This window comes from Dermacentor albipictus, chromosome 2 (assembly GCF_038994185.2).
Source record: "Dermacentor albipictus isolate Rhodes 1998 colony chromosome 2, USDA_Dalb.pri_finalv2, whole genome shotgun sequence".
NCBI classification, from domain to species: Eukaryota; Metazoa; Arthropoda; class Arachnida; order Ixodida; family Ixodidae; genus Dermacentor; species Dermacentor albipictus.
The window spans coordinates 108,440,382-108,453,389 of record NC_091822.1 but is presented as its reverse complement, the minus strand read 5'-3'; the positions used below and the strand labels follow the sequence as shown (position 1 = coordinate 108,453,389).

Here is a 13,008-nt window from a genome sequence, read left to right as displayed (position 1 = left end):
GACACGGTAGAAGAAGTGGTGCCGAACCCCCTATTCGGGTGCCCCGTGACCGCTCGTAAGAAAAGAAAAATGCATGCAGCGATATCCTCCGCTTGCGATTCCGGAAAGAGCCGCCACTGGCTTTCGGAGAAAGTCTCAAATCCGTGGGAAAGTGGGCGAGGGAAAGAGAGAGAAGTAGCAGACGACGAACGAGGGTCCGTGGCAGACGGCAAATAGCGCCGCTGCCGTTGCAGCAGACGACGCGCTACGTTCGCACTCCGAAGATCGGCGCGCATATTTGCCGACATCGCACAGCGCGCTGAGCCACAGCGAGCGCAGCTCGCGCGATGTTGGGCGTTGGTGGCGGCGGGGGGTGATGATCACCCGCGGAGGGGCATGACCCTACAGAGGGGTTCAACTCCCTTGTTCCCCTCCTAAGGAGGGGGGCGAAACCTACGACGACGACGGGTGGCGGTGGCACCTCGGCGCATCCAGGTGTGCGCCCTTTCTCCAAGGCCGTGCAGGATCTTGAGAGAAGCGGTTGCGTCGGCGCGCGCGGTCCCTCTTGCCCCCCTCTTACCCGTCGTCGAGGCTTCTTTCCCCCATCGGCTCGGCCAAAGACAACAGGTAAAAGAAAGTTCTCAGCGGGTCCTCGCTCCCTCTCTCAGTCTCTGCAACGCTCTCCCTCGCCATACTTTCTTTTTCGTTTTATCCCGCGCGGGCAACCCGACTGCCGCTAGACTATAGCAGAGCCGTTTGCCGGCCTGCAGCCGAGAGTGAGTGCGCCGCGTCTGTATCGGAAGCAACCAGCATGTCTACCGGATTCGGTCTCAACATCCTCGTCTGCTCCTGCATTGCGATCCTGCTCCAAAGTCATCATGCGGCACAAGGTAAGCCCTGTTTGCGTTTTGTAAAAGCGTGCACAACTGAAAAATCGTAAGTTACTGTTGAAAATGCACTGTTTTCCCGTTGATCGAGTGAGGTACGCTGTGCGCGAAGACGGAGGGAAAAAAACCTATTACATGCATTTGAGGGCTTACTTGCAGCAATTCCGGTCCTTTACTGTAGCTTTGATTTTCAACGCCAGAAACTAACGGTAAGGTCCTCGGGACGTATTGTTAGTTACGCAATCGGCTGTGTTCACTGGACACAGTCCGCTCGTCTTCCATCTATAAATATACGTACGGAAAAAAGCGTTATGCAGGCCATTTTAAATAGTGCCGTAGCATGCAAGCCCATGCAGACGTTCGCAAATCCTAAAACTTCTCGATCGTACTTCGTGATGTTCCGTAAACTTAGGAGCACGCGAGTACGCGAAGCCGTGTCGAATACTGAAGTTGGTTTGTTTTCGGAAGCTGCGATAACTAACAAACAACGGTACAGTGTAGCTGCAGCGAGCCAAGGTTCAAGGAGCTCTCCCTTCGTCGAACAACATGGCTGATGGTCTGTTTTATTTACGCGTACTTGCTTGTCGAGACTAACGCTCAAACTTCAATACAGGTACTGAAGCGCCCTAAACCATATTAATGGTCGATGTGAAAGAAGGCACGAAATTTGGTGTTCTAGCCACGAATTCTGAATAAAATTTAGTTGACACAGACTACTCACAGCAACGACAACACATCATTTTTTTTTAATATTTATTCGCTCAAAATAAATAAGCGGGTCAGTGTGTCTTCATGCAATGTCGTTGATGGCGTTTTCATGGTCAGCTTGAACTACTTTGTTGCAATAAGAAGTTAAGGACAATCGATCTCTGGTACGTGTTGCGGGCTTGAGTAAGGATAAGAAGTTCGCGTTGTTGCACTCTGGTCGGGATGGTGTGGAACTGTGCGATCAAAGGTACAGGAAGGCTCAAGCGCATCGATGGCTTATTCGCAGTCGTGTAGAATATATAACAGAAAACAGGAAAGATATGGACAAACCGGACTCACGATGAGTTTAATTAGATGATAATTAGAGATTAGAAAGCTCAACATTGTTCGACAATATGAATGGTGATCGAAATAAGGTAACGGGGTATTGGTGACAGTAAATCACGACATAGAGAGTCAGGGCACTCGATCTTAAACTCGTATCTATGACTGCTTCTGCCTTGTGGATCCATGATGTAGTACTTTCTTTGCGAAAGTTGAGCACCCTCATAGCGAATAATTTTGGAAAGCCTGACGAAGTTTCTGCCGTACCGCTAATGTATACAGTGCACAGCGGTCTTGAAACAATGAAATTCCCGCTATCACACAAAGAGTGAAGTATAAATCACGGTGTGTTTCAATTGCGGAGGTGATCCCAGCCACGAGGGCACGAGGGAAAACTAATAGCACGCGCAGGGGTCAAAAGAGTGGACGCGCTTTCACCTTATCAAAGATATTCGAGTCTCCGATCATCGGAGCCGCACAGCGAGGGCCCAAGTGAAAGCTTCGTCTTTCAGTAATTTTAGAACTGCACTCTACTTCACAATTATGCTTTTAAAACTTAATTTTTGCGGCCTTCCGTCGCTAAGAGATGAACATTTACGACACGCCCTTAAACACTGGCGACTGCAACTCCCATATTGTCAACTCCACGCGCACTTTGCAACTGGTTTTCGAATTCTAAAATTAACGTTGCAGTTTACATCCTGGCATGCGAGTGCGTTCTGACATGCGAATTGTTTTCATGCATTCCGTCTTCCTTTTTGTAGAGTGAGCCGACAATTAATTTTGGAATGAACGCGTTTTGTACAGCGGGATTAGACGGTTCGGCGCGGAACCCAGTACCAAGACTCGCGGGACAGGTACCCGTTTTACGTCTGTGGGAGACACAGTTGGGCCACCACGAGAAACTCCGGCTAAGAGAATATTGTTTTGGCGCACTCTCGCACAGACCCTGGGAAGTCCTTCGGCGAAGCAGCGCAAATCACTCTGGAAACCAAGGAAAGTCAGCCGCTGCGCTTTAGTCTGTAAGATTGATCCAAACTGTATTGAGTCACGTCCAAGATTCAATCTCGTTTAAAAGCTTGATTCAGCCTTCTGAATAATCTCAAGGATTCAACCTGCAACTGGGATTCAATCTTGTAGGCTGGATCGAAACCTGTTTAAGTGACTTCCTGTACAGTACGCTTTTACAATCAGCCGCAGTCGTTATATACTACCGTTTAACCTACTTGTTACACATAAAAAAAAATTTAAAATATTAACAATCACAACTTCCTTTCACACGCGAGAGTGCATACATCGGGTCTGCAATCTGAGTTCGACAATCAAGTAGACGTTTCTTTGTTGTTGCGACGTATGGAAGACTCAAAATAAACGTCGTGGAATCGTTCTAAGTTAAAATCCCGCGGGCTTCTGGAGCTAACCGTCCACTTATTCAAACACCACATGCGCCGTGAATGACCTTACGATCGTATCATGCCAATAACCTCAAAACACTGGGACAAAGAGACCAAAAACAAGAAAGGGGCTGACAGATGGAATAGCACACTGTGGTATAAAGTTTGTAAACAGGGATGAAGGGCTTCAGACGAAGATAGGTCCTCCTATCGAAACGTTGGCCAGCCTGTCTGAGGCCCTCCATCCCTGTTTACAAACTTTATACCACAGTGGGACAAAGAGACGTCATCGTTCACACAGTTCTCTCCCTCTCTCTCTCTCTCTCTTATGTTTTTTTTTTTTTCGCGGTCACTGTCGATCAGCAGGTCAGTGCTTTCTCTCTCTTTTTTTTCGCGCTCGATCACCTTATTGTACCGTATTTGAAATGATGTCAGCCTGTTCTTACACTTCAACATTTTTATGACTATTTCCCCTGCATTGCCAATACGCCATCAGTTTAAAGCCTACGGCCTACGTCTGTAGCGTGTTTCACATTTTCCGGTTGCTCCTTATTCCACATAGGCTTATACACTTGACTTAACATCATGTCTGTTTTCTAATTCCTCTATTTTAAACTACTGCTTACAGAACCGTTGTAGCAGGACACTTAGCACGTTGGCGGAAATCAACAGCGGGGACGACAATAACTTGTTGGCGTTGATTCCAAGCTTTGGGGTCGAACAAATCAAGTGAACTTGTTTTGAATTATCCGCCTTTCAATTGGCTCAGCTTTCTGGAGCACAGCAGTCACAAGGAAGGTGATGTTGGAGATTGGACGTGGAAGAGGGAGGAGATGAGTTTGGGATATGTTTAGTAGTCGCTTTTAGATGCAGCAGCTGGTTTGAATTAAATTGAATTTCATTTGCCTTTCAAGGATCAGGGGCCGAATTCACAAAGCTTTCCGTTCGTATATCCTCTTTGCGATTGACACACCACCTTCGGTAATAATACTTCCGGCGTTGAGCTTTGTTGGAATTTCCATCTTAAGAAAAATTCAAACGTAAGAGCTTATTTTGTTATTACGACCCCTGGCATATAATATTTTGGGGGGATCCGTGTCGTTTTTTTTTATACTTGATATATAGGTTATGTTGGCACTTTTATGTGGCGCCGCCGCTCATTTTAACATAGAAATGCATTGTCAAAATGAAAGGACAAGACGGCACCGCAGAAAAGATAGGTTACGGCAAGTAATGGAAAACTCACGTAAAGCCCAGTCAAACTCAGTCACCTCGCACTAAAGACAGCTCACAGAAAAATGCCCCATAAGTACATTAAAGGCATACACTTATGCTGCAATTTCAAAGGTGTGTCAGGCTTGGCTCTCTGCTACACCGAGCTGTTTCATCGTTGAAACGTCTATGCACTGAGCCAGGGCTGACACTTGTCTTTACAGCTTTGTAGTGGTAATTTCTGTATACAGAAAGCGAGAGAAAGAGAAAAACGAAAAGGAAAAGATGGGGAGGTTAACCAAGGACGTTCCCGGTTGGCTTCCCTACACTTGGGGAGGGAGAAATAGGAAGAATGGATAAAAAGGAGAGAGAAGAAAAATAGTAAAGAGTCAGTCATTCGCAGTCAGTCGCAGAGGGGCGTCCACTGTCACAAGCGCTCCTACAGTCCAGTATCCTTCAATAAATGCAGATCTTTTGCGGCCTTTCGCATGCAAAAAGGCATATGCCATGGTCCCAGGATCGTTTCCTTCGACACCACTCTATTATTTAATAGGCTGAGTTTAGCTTGTACAGTACATCGTTGTAGAGTAGCTTGTACAGTGCAGTACATCGTTGAGCGTCAAAGGATGGGCAGTGACACAAGGTGCTCTAGAGTCTCATCGCACCCGCACAAATTGCACGCCGCATTGTTGGCCATTCCTATTAGACGAATGAACAGGAATTTGTAAATGCGACGCCCACCCACACGCGACACAGTAAGGTTGTTTCACGGCGGGAGAGTCCAGGTAGCAGGCGAAGTCGCAAATCAGGGTCGAGTGAGTGCGAGCGTGAGTTGGTGAAACCCGATGAATTTCACCGTAAAAGTGTGATGTGGCGAACAAGTGAGTTAAGTTGCCGCACAGCATCCGTTCTTGAGAGGGTTATGGGTACCCGCTGGTGTTTTTGATGAGTCGAGCGAACAGCTTCATATGCGCTGTCGTTGCCTACATTTCCTCAGTCACTCTGCCACCATTGAAATGCAATGTCGCGTCCTTTCTCTAGCGCGGGGTGGTGAGCGTGCCTTCTTTCGTACACTAGCTGCTCGTGTAAACCATGACGCAGGGCAAACTGCAGATTTTGTAGGGATGCTTTGGAATCGCAGAAAATGCCTCAACGATTCTGTTTGCGGAGAGCCGAGACACAAAAGGTACACTTAATAGAAACATCAAATCAGCCTAGACCCACAAAATATTCTTTCAAAACCTCATTTTCCTTATAGTTTCTCGGTAAGAGGTATCTCGGTAAAAAGAAGAAAACAGAATGTGGAGGTCAAACTTAAGTTATTTTTCGCGTCGAAACCCCAGTGCCGGTGTGTCAGTGTGACGTCGTGGAATTCAGTGTTGTATCGTATTTGGGCCGTTATGGTTGAGTAAAAAGTTACCGGAACTAGTTCTGTCTTTCGCTCCTTTAGAACACAACGTATGTTCTGTGTTTGCCGCTAACCAGTTAACATGGACTTTACTAGAAGTCATCAAAATTTGTAACTTCATTTAGAGCTGATGCGGGAACTGCAAAACGGAAACTTCACCAGTATTTATTTTCTTTTTTTCTTTCGTGTTTTCTCTGGCATATGAAGCCGCCTTTTGCGTTAAGGGTGTTTTTTATTGCTTCGCATTTTAACAGATGTGGTTAGCTTAACTTATTTATCTCTATTGTTCCAATAAGGAGATTACTCTAAATACAACGTTACCTTTCGTTATCGATGTCATTCGTCAACTGTGCTGCGTTGTGTGCAACTCGCCTTCGTTGTTCTCGTTGTCACGGCCCCAACCCTTCGTTCACACAGCCGTGCCGACAACGATCGAGCCGCCGGTGCAAACGGAGCTCCAGCCGGAGCCGGGCAGCCTAGGTGAGTCGCCGAACGCGTGCGTGCCCTATTCTTCTTGCACGCAGCCTGCGTCCGCTTTCACGCGGAGATCGCAAGGTTGCGCTTGGCGTGCATGTCAAAGGAAGTGACCCCGCGTACCCATAACGGCGCTGTCGCAAAGAAGGCTCCGTCGTTAGACTCGTCGCGACGAATAAAGATCGGCCTTCCCGGCTTCCCCTAGTTAGGAAGCCGTTAAAGAAAAAAAAAGGCTCCAACCTTCGTGTAACCATAATCAACGGCTGTTGTTCTCTCGTAAAGGTTAGGGGTGCGAGTTCACAAAGAGTTCCGCTCACAGGAGCTGTACCGCACATACACTGTATAGAGACTTCAATTAGGTAGACGGCTTTGTGGCCTCTTATGTGACTTCTCTTTCAGACTGTACAAAGTGTACAGACGGGGATGTATAAACAAGCTCGTTGAAAAGTGTATATTTTCTTTGGTCTGCCATTTCAACATTTACATTATTTACATTATTACATTTACCTTCCCGCGAATTGGGGTCCATATTGCGGCCCATATTGTGATACACATACTTACGAGATTTTGTCGTAGAGAGGCTGTACAAAACAGTTGAGAAAAAGTGTATGGGTGTGCGCAGACTTTGTGATGGATGTCAGTGCAGATGCGCGACTGAGCAGCGGTTTAGTGACGATTCAATAACCGCTTTTCTATTCCTTCACCTCCCCAGCTGTCATCCAACGATTCGTGGTTGCGTGTTCAGCTAATCTCATTTTTTAAGTTTTTGTTTTCATTGGCTTAACATTAATCCGTTTGCTGCGATGTGTAATCTCATTTTTTTTTTTACATCCAAGGTTCCCTGGAAGGGTGGGTCATGAAAAAAATTTGTTGTTGCTGTTGTTGTGCTTTTCATTTTCTCTATACATGGCCGTATTTTTCATACGTTAGTCAACTACGCGCGATGGTTAAAAAAGGGAAGAGCATAATTTTCGCATCTACAAGCGGAAGTTTTCGAAGAAAGAAAATCAGGTAACGGTTGAACTTCTCTAAGCCATGGGAACCGAAGTTCGCATTCTGAATCTGCCCCTCACTTTCGGGATTCCTGCCGAAAACAGACCGAAAACACGAAGGAATGCAAATATTTTTGCCCCGTGACTTCCGGGTTTCCAAAGTGCCTGCAAGCAGTTTCACACTATTCTCGCTTAATCCGTCGCAAGGAATAACAATTGTGCACTTAGAGCAGAGAAAAAGGCCGTCGCAGGCGGCAGAGCGCTGAACAAGCTTGCCTCGCGGTCTGCGGCTAGCTCGATTATGGAGGGAGTGGGGTCACGGCTTCCGCTGCGTCGATCGAAACGAGCGAGACATTACGCAGTTTTGACCCTGTCGCTTGCAAGCCTGGGGAACACCTGGTGAGATAAAGATTCCTCGAGGTATTACGAAGGACTCGCCGGTTCTTATTATACGGACAGCCATTAGCCTCTATTAACGGCACTTTGCAGACGTCGTGCTTTTTGCCGCTCTCCTTGGAAATAAGGATAATTCGCGCCATTAACTTTGACCGCCTGCAATGAAAGAAAAACAAGCGCCAATAATGTTACCTTTACGGAAAACAATGTTCCTATTTTTTTTTCTTTTGTGTATGTGCCAGCGTGTGTGTGCGCGTCAGCTTTTGCGTTCGAGCGTATATACGTGTTTGTAGGTGCGTATGTGTGTTTCTGGGGGTGCGTGTGTTTGTGTGCGTTAGCTTGTGCGCGTGTGCGTGTGTTTGTATATGTGCATGCGCGTGTGTGTGTAGGTGTGTGTGAGTGTGTGTGTGTGGGGGGGGGGGGGGGTGCGTGCGTGCGTGCGTGTTTGCATGTGCCTGTGTGTGCACGTGTGGGTGGGTGTGCGTAAGTGGATATGTGTGTGTGTACGTGTATGTGTGAGCGCGCGCGCGCGCATCTGTGTCCAGATATATAGAGTCATTCCGCATGTACACAGCTGTATCTTTAATTGATGCTCTTTCTTTCATTTTTTTGTTTCTTTTGATTTATTCGCTTATTGCACGTGACTACGTTCACTCGCGGGCATGGGAAAGTTCACAGGACCTGACGCATTAAAAATGTTTTTCTCGATTTCACTGAGTCAGGAACCACTGCTGTGGCGCCAACGGCTGGCTGCGCCATCAAACCCGCGCGCATTTCTGTCAACTGTCCTCTGTTCGGCCGCGATTCCCTATGCAGCAAGCTCTGCATTTATAAAATCGATACCCGCCGTGGTTGCTCAGTGGCAGTGGTGTTGGGCTGCTGAACACGAGGTCGCGGGATGGAATCCCGGCCACGGCAGCCACGTTTCGATGGGGGCGAAAACACCCGTGTGCTTAGATTTAGATGCACGTTAAAGAACTCCAGGCGGTCGAAATTTTCAGAGTTCTCCACTACGGCGTGCACCTCATAATCAGAAAGTGGTTTTGGCACGTAAAACTCCATAATCTCATTTTATAATATCGACATCGTGACTCGGTTGTATTACTTTTTCGATCCATCTGCGCAGAACTGTAAGTCTCTAGGCGACGTGAGAAATCAGCCAGCCAAACGACACAACACAGGCGTTTCTATAGAGGCCTTCTGAGCATGCCTCCTTAACGCTGGAAGCCTTCTGGCTTGTCTAACGAAGAACCGCTCTACTCTTCTGTTCTATACGTTCACCGAAATTGTCCACATTGTGGAAAGGCGACATCTGAGAAATTCTATTTGGGATTTGTGGGGTTAAAAAGGCTGTCACATTCCTCACTGATCAAGACGTTGCTTTGCATTCTTATTCCTTCTTCTTATTCGCTCCTTTGTTTTGTGTGTGCGCGCGCTTTATATCCACTGTGTGTGTCTAAAGCTTTTCTTTTACCAGCTGAAGCGTGTTCAAACGTCATGACACTATAGTATGTAAGATAATGCCGCCTGACATCAAGCGCAGAGCGGGTTCTCGCTGTCCGTCGCACACACGATAACAAGCAGCCATATGTGGCGCGCTGTTTCTCGTTCTCTCGAACGAGCGAGTGCCCGATCACGGGCATTTATTTGTCCGTGATCGTTATCCGCCTTCCCACAAGAAAGCCCGCAGCAAGTTGCTTCGGTGATCACCGACGCATTTCCTATATTCCACGCCTGTAGCATGCTAGGGGATATTACCTCAGGCCGACCAGTCTGAGTTTTCACAATAAATTATCCTCTCTCTCTCTAAAGCTGCGAAAAACCTGAACACATTGGAATGTGATGGAAGTAGAGCGAAAATTTGGAAGAAGAAAAAAATTAGAGCTCTCTCTCATAGGCTCTCGCCTACTCTGACGCGACAGGACAGAGCTGATTGCAGTACTGTGCTCTCCACTATATGCTCTGTCCTCTCTAGTATAGTGAGCGTCGCTAAGACATGTGTGGAAGGTCAAGAACGATGTCTTCTTGAGGGAGTGGATGTAATGTTCGCAGGACTGCGCCAATTGAAGTAACGCTATGTCCCGTCACCTCTATAATTTTATTTTTATTTTATTTTTTTCTGCAGAAGTTTTGCGCTGCTTCCGTCATGTCTGTTAGCCAACTGGCCCAGCCTAGAATTCTGCTACACAGAGAAGTATGCACGCACGGAGGAGGGGTGAGGGGAAGGGGGAAGGGGCAACAAAAACAGCTTACACGCGAAAAGACTCGGGGTCGGCGTATTATACACCTGTCGGCGGAGTCCACGCTCTCTCGCATCGGCCAAGTTCCGCAACTCGAAGCGCCTGGCGCATGTAGATATACAAATACACCGAGTTCACCCTCGCGAGCCCCCCCCCCCCCTCTCCTATACGTTTCCCCCTTCTTTGTCTACCCGTGCCACGAGCTCCTTTGATAAATGACCGCTAGCCGTTTTAAGACAATCCGAAAGAAAAAAACAAGCCGGCCGCTATTAGCTCGCGAGCGTTCCTCGTTATGTGCTGCAGGCGTGGAGTGCGCGACCACCGCGGAGAACTGCGATACCGCGCGTGGTCTGGTCGAATAAAAGAGAGAGAGAGAGAGAGAGAGAGAGAGAGAGAGAGAGAGAGGCGAGGCTCGCTGGCGGACCGCAAGGTCAGGTTCATTGCTGAAGAAAGCGTCGGCAGCCTGAGTGCTGTTCTTTTGTCTCTCCTCCTCCCCTCGGGCCTTGCCTTCAGCGCAGGGCGGCCAGCTGGCTCTCCCTTCCCGGAAAGCCGCACCGCGCCAAATTGTCGGCGCAATTAAACGGCGGTCCCAGGTCCTCCTCCCGTCGCTTTCACGCGGCGGCGGGGGGGGGGGGGGGGCGAACCCTTTGGTTCTTCCGGTGCCGGTCTCATGCACTTACAGAACCCCTCCACAATGCGAGGCTCGCGGGCCTGCGCACTTATACCGTGTGTTACCGGCTGTAACGCCAATCCAACAGTGCACCTTGTACATTAGGTTTTTCACGAATTCGGCTTCTCAGTCGTGGAGGCGGAGTTGTGCGACAAGGCTCACGCGCATGTCGAAATCAAACTTACTGCCCCCCGCCCCACCACCTATCCTCTATCCCTCAACCCATGCGTCTGTAGAATAAAGCTTAGACGTTGCTTTGGAACCGTTAAGCCATATTAATGCAATAACACCTGCGTGCTGCGAGGTCGTGTGCTTACCAGAGAGAGACAAAAAGGGGAGGAAGGACAGGGAGGTTACCCAGTGTAATTATCGGCTGGCTGCCCTGTGCTGGGAAAACGGGTAAAGGAACGAAGCCGCAATGTGCCTCTTCCACAAAGAGCCGTGCCAAATCACCCAGAAAAATGAATTAATTGACTCACTGTTCCCACGGTATATAGTTAAACGATTGTCAATCGATATTTCCCACTATAGTAGCCAAGTACGGAACCCTATGCGTAAGAAATACTACCGCAAACCTTGCTTCTGATGTTGCTGAAGATGGTTCTTTTTCCTTTTTTTAACGCGTAAAAAAATGACACTCGTGCCTTCCCTTCGTTCACTTTCCCTGAGGCCATGGAGTGCCGCTAAACGCACACTCGTTTGCACGTACTTGAGAAAGAAAGCGTAAATCAACACATTAAGCTGTCGTTGCACTCTCCGACACGCAACAGCCGGCTGTGTATTTTTCAGCGCGGCAGCCACCTAGACTCTCATGCACTTCTCGGATTCGACGCAACGCTACGTAGCCTACGACGCCGGCGAACAAATTGTCGGCGCAATTAGGCCTTTTAAGCGGCTGCCATACGCACCATCCTCCTTCTCCACCCATTTACTTTCACGAGTGGCCGCTCACGGCGTGCGGCGGTCATGCGAGTAACCTCCTTGCTCTTCCGGTGTCCGGTGTGGCCCACGCGAAGCTGAGCATGCCGCCCCGTGTGTGCATACACCGACTGTAGCAAGCAGCGAACCGTGAAGCTCTATCATTTCGTTATATCCTTCTCAGACATGCAAATCTGAGGCATGAACTCTGTTTCAAATCTATCACCGACCGATGTACGTCACTGACGTGAAAACCACTTTTCGCTTAAATGCCACGGTCAGATGCGGAAGGTAGCATCCACGCGTGTACACGAAGGAAGTAACCGTTTGCTCGTGTTTTGTTTTGTTTGTTTGTTTGTTGTCGTAAGAACCGCTTTTGTTAGCCTATAAGCACAGAGGTAAGGTGCAACGTCGGTGTGGTTATACCTTGGCACGTTGTTTCTACATCGTGAATGTTCACGTGAACCCGCGATATTCGAAAACGCACTCCACGACACACGTGTAGACCGCTGTGTCGTCTTTGACGACACAACTGTATGCACCAGATTAGAGACGATATTCACAATATCTGATGGTAAGATGCACGCCTAGACGACTTTCATATCAGTGCCGCATGCATCCGACTTTACATTCGAAATTAGCTTCTTGCGTATAACGGCTTTCGAGTTAATTTGGAAAATGATTGCCAGCAATGTGCAATATAATGTATACAAGGGGTCTCAGGAGGATATATCCAAAGGCAGTATTGTGTAAGGATCTCTTTCAGTCCCTTCCTCGCTGGCCCGGGTATCGCCAATCCCTCGTTATCGCCGGTGTCAGCAACACGGCGCAACGTATGATATAAAAAGACGAATGGACAATGAAATGGATCGTGACAAAATAACGGTCCCCAATTTCTTTTCTTTTTCCTCTACATTCTACTGAAACTTATCTCTTCCACTTGTCGCCCCAAACCAGGTGTCGTATTTTTATATGTTCCGTTTTCATATACCTTCTATTCCTTTAATGAACGATCAGAAGGGGGACCCAGGGTCCCAACTTTTGGTAGTTAAATTCATATGAAGTCAACCCATAGTGAAGCCAAGGAAAGTGTACTACAAATTAATTTCAGTTTTAATTGAAGTTTAGAAATAATTACGAAAAGGAAAGCGAACGAAAAAAGAAAAAAAAAGTGCCGCCGGTGCGAGCCGCATAATGTGTGCATTGCATTACCAGTTGTGCTACGGCAGCAATTCCATTCCTTTAGTAATTCGTCACTGACTCGGTAGTCGCTTCGCCACCTTGCAAGCCGGGTTTGGTCATTCGGGGCGGGGGCGATATGAAGAAACGAAATCGGTTCAAATCGGTTCAAAATTGGGTTCAGATCGGTTCAAAATTGGGTTCACGAGTTCTCTATTTGACTTTTT

The 13,008-nt window shown here is 47.8% G+C and overlaps 1 protein-coding gene across 2 annotated transcripts in view; it reads left to right on the top strand.

Annotated features, from left to right (window-relative positions):
* The first annotated feature begins 245 nt into the window (after positions 1 to 245).
* LOC135900813 (U-Kazal-Dg21.2-like) overlaps positions 246 to 13,008 on the top strand; it is a 30,647-nt gene continuing 17,884 nt past the window's right edge. Inside the window, exons 1-3 of one of the 2 annotated variants that reach the window (XM_065430390.2) lie at positions 246 to 606; positions 720 to 869; positions 6,330 to 6,392. In XM_065430390.2, coding sequence (XP_065286462.1) covers positions 791 to 869; positions 6,330 to 6,392 — 142 coding nt within the window. In that variant the 5' untranslated portion in view covers positions 246 to 606; positions 720 to 790. Of the gene's footprint in view, positions 870 to 6,329; positions 6,393 to 13,008 lie in introns of both variants that reach the window. The other variant, XM_065430389.2, reaches the window with a different exon arrangement.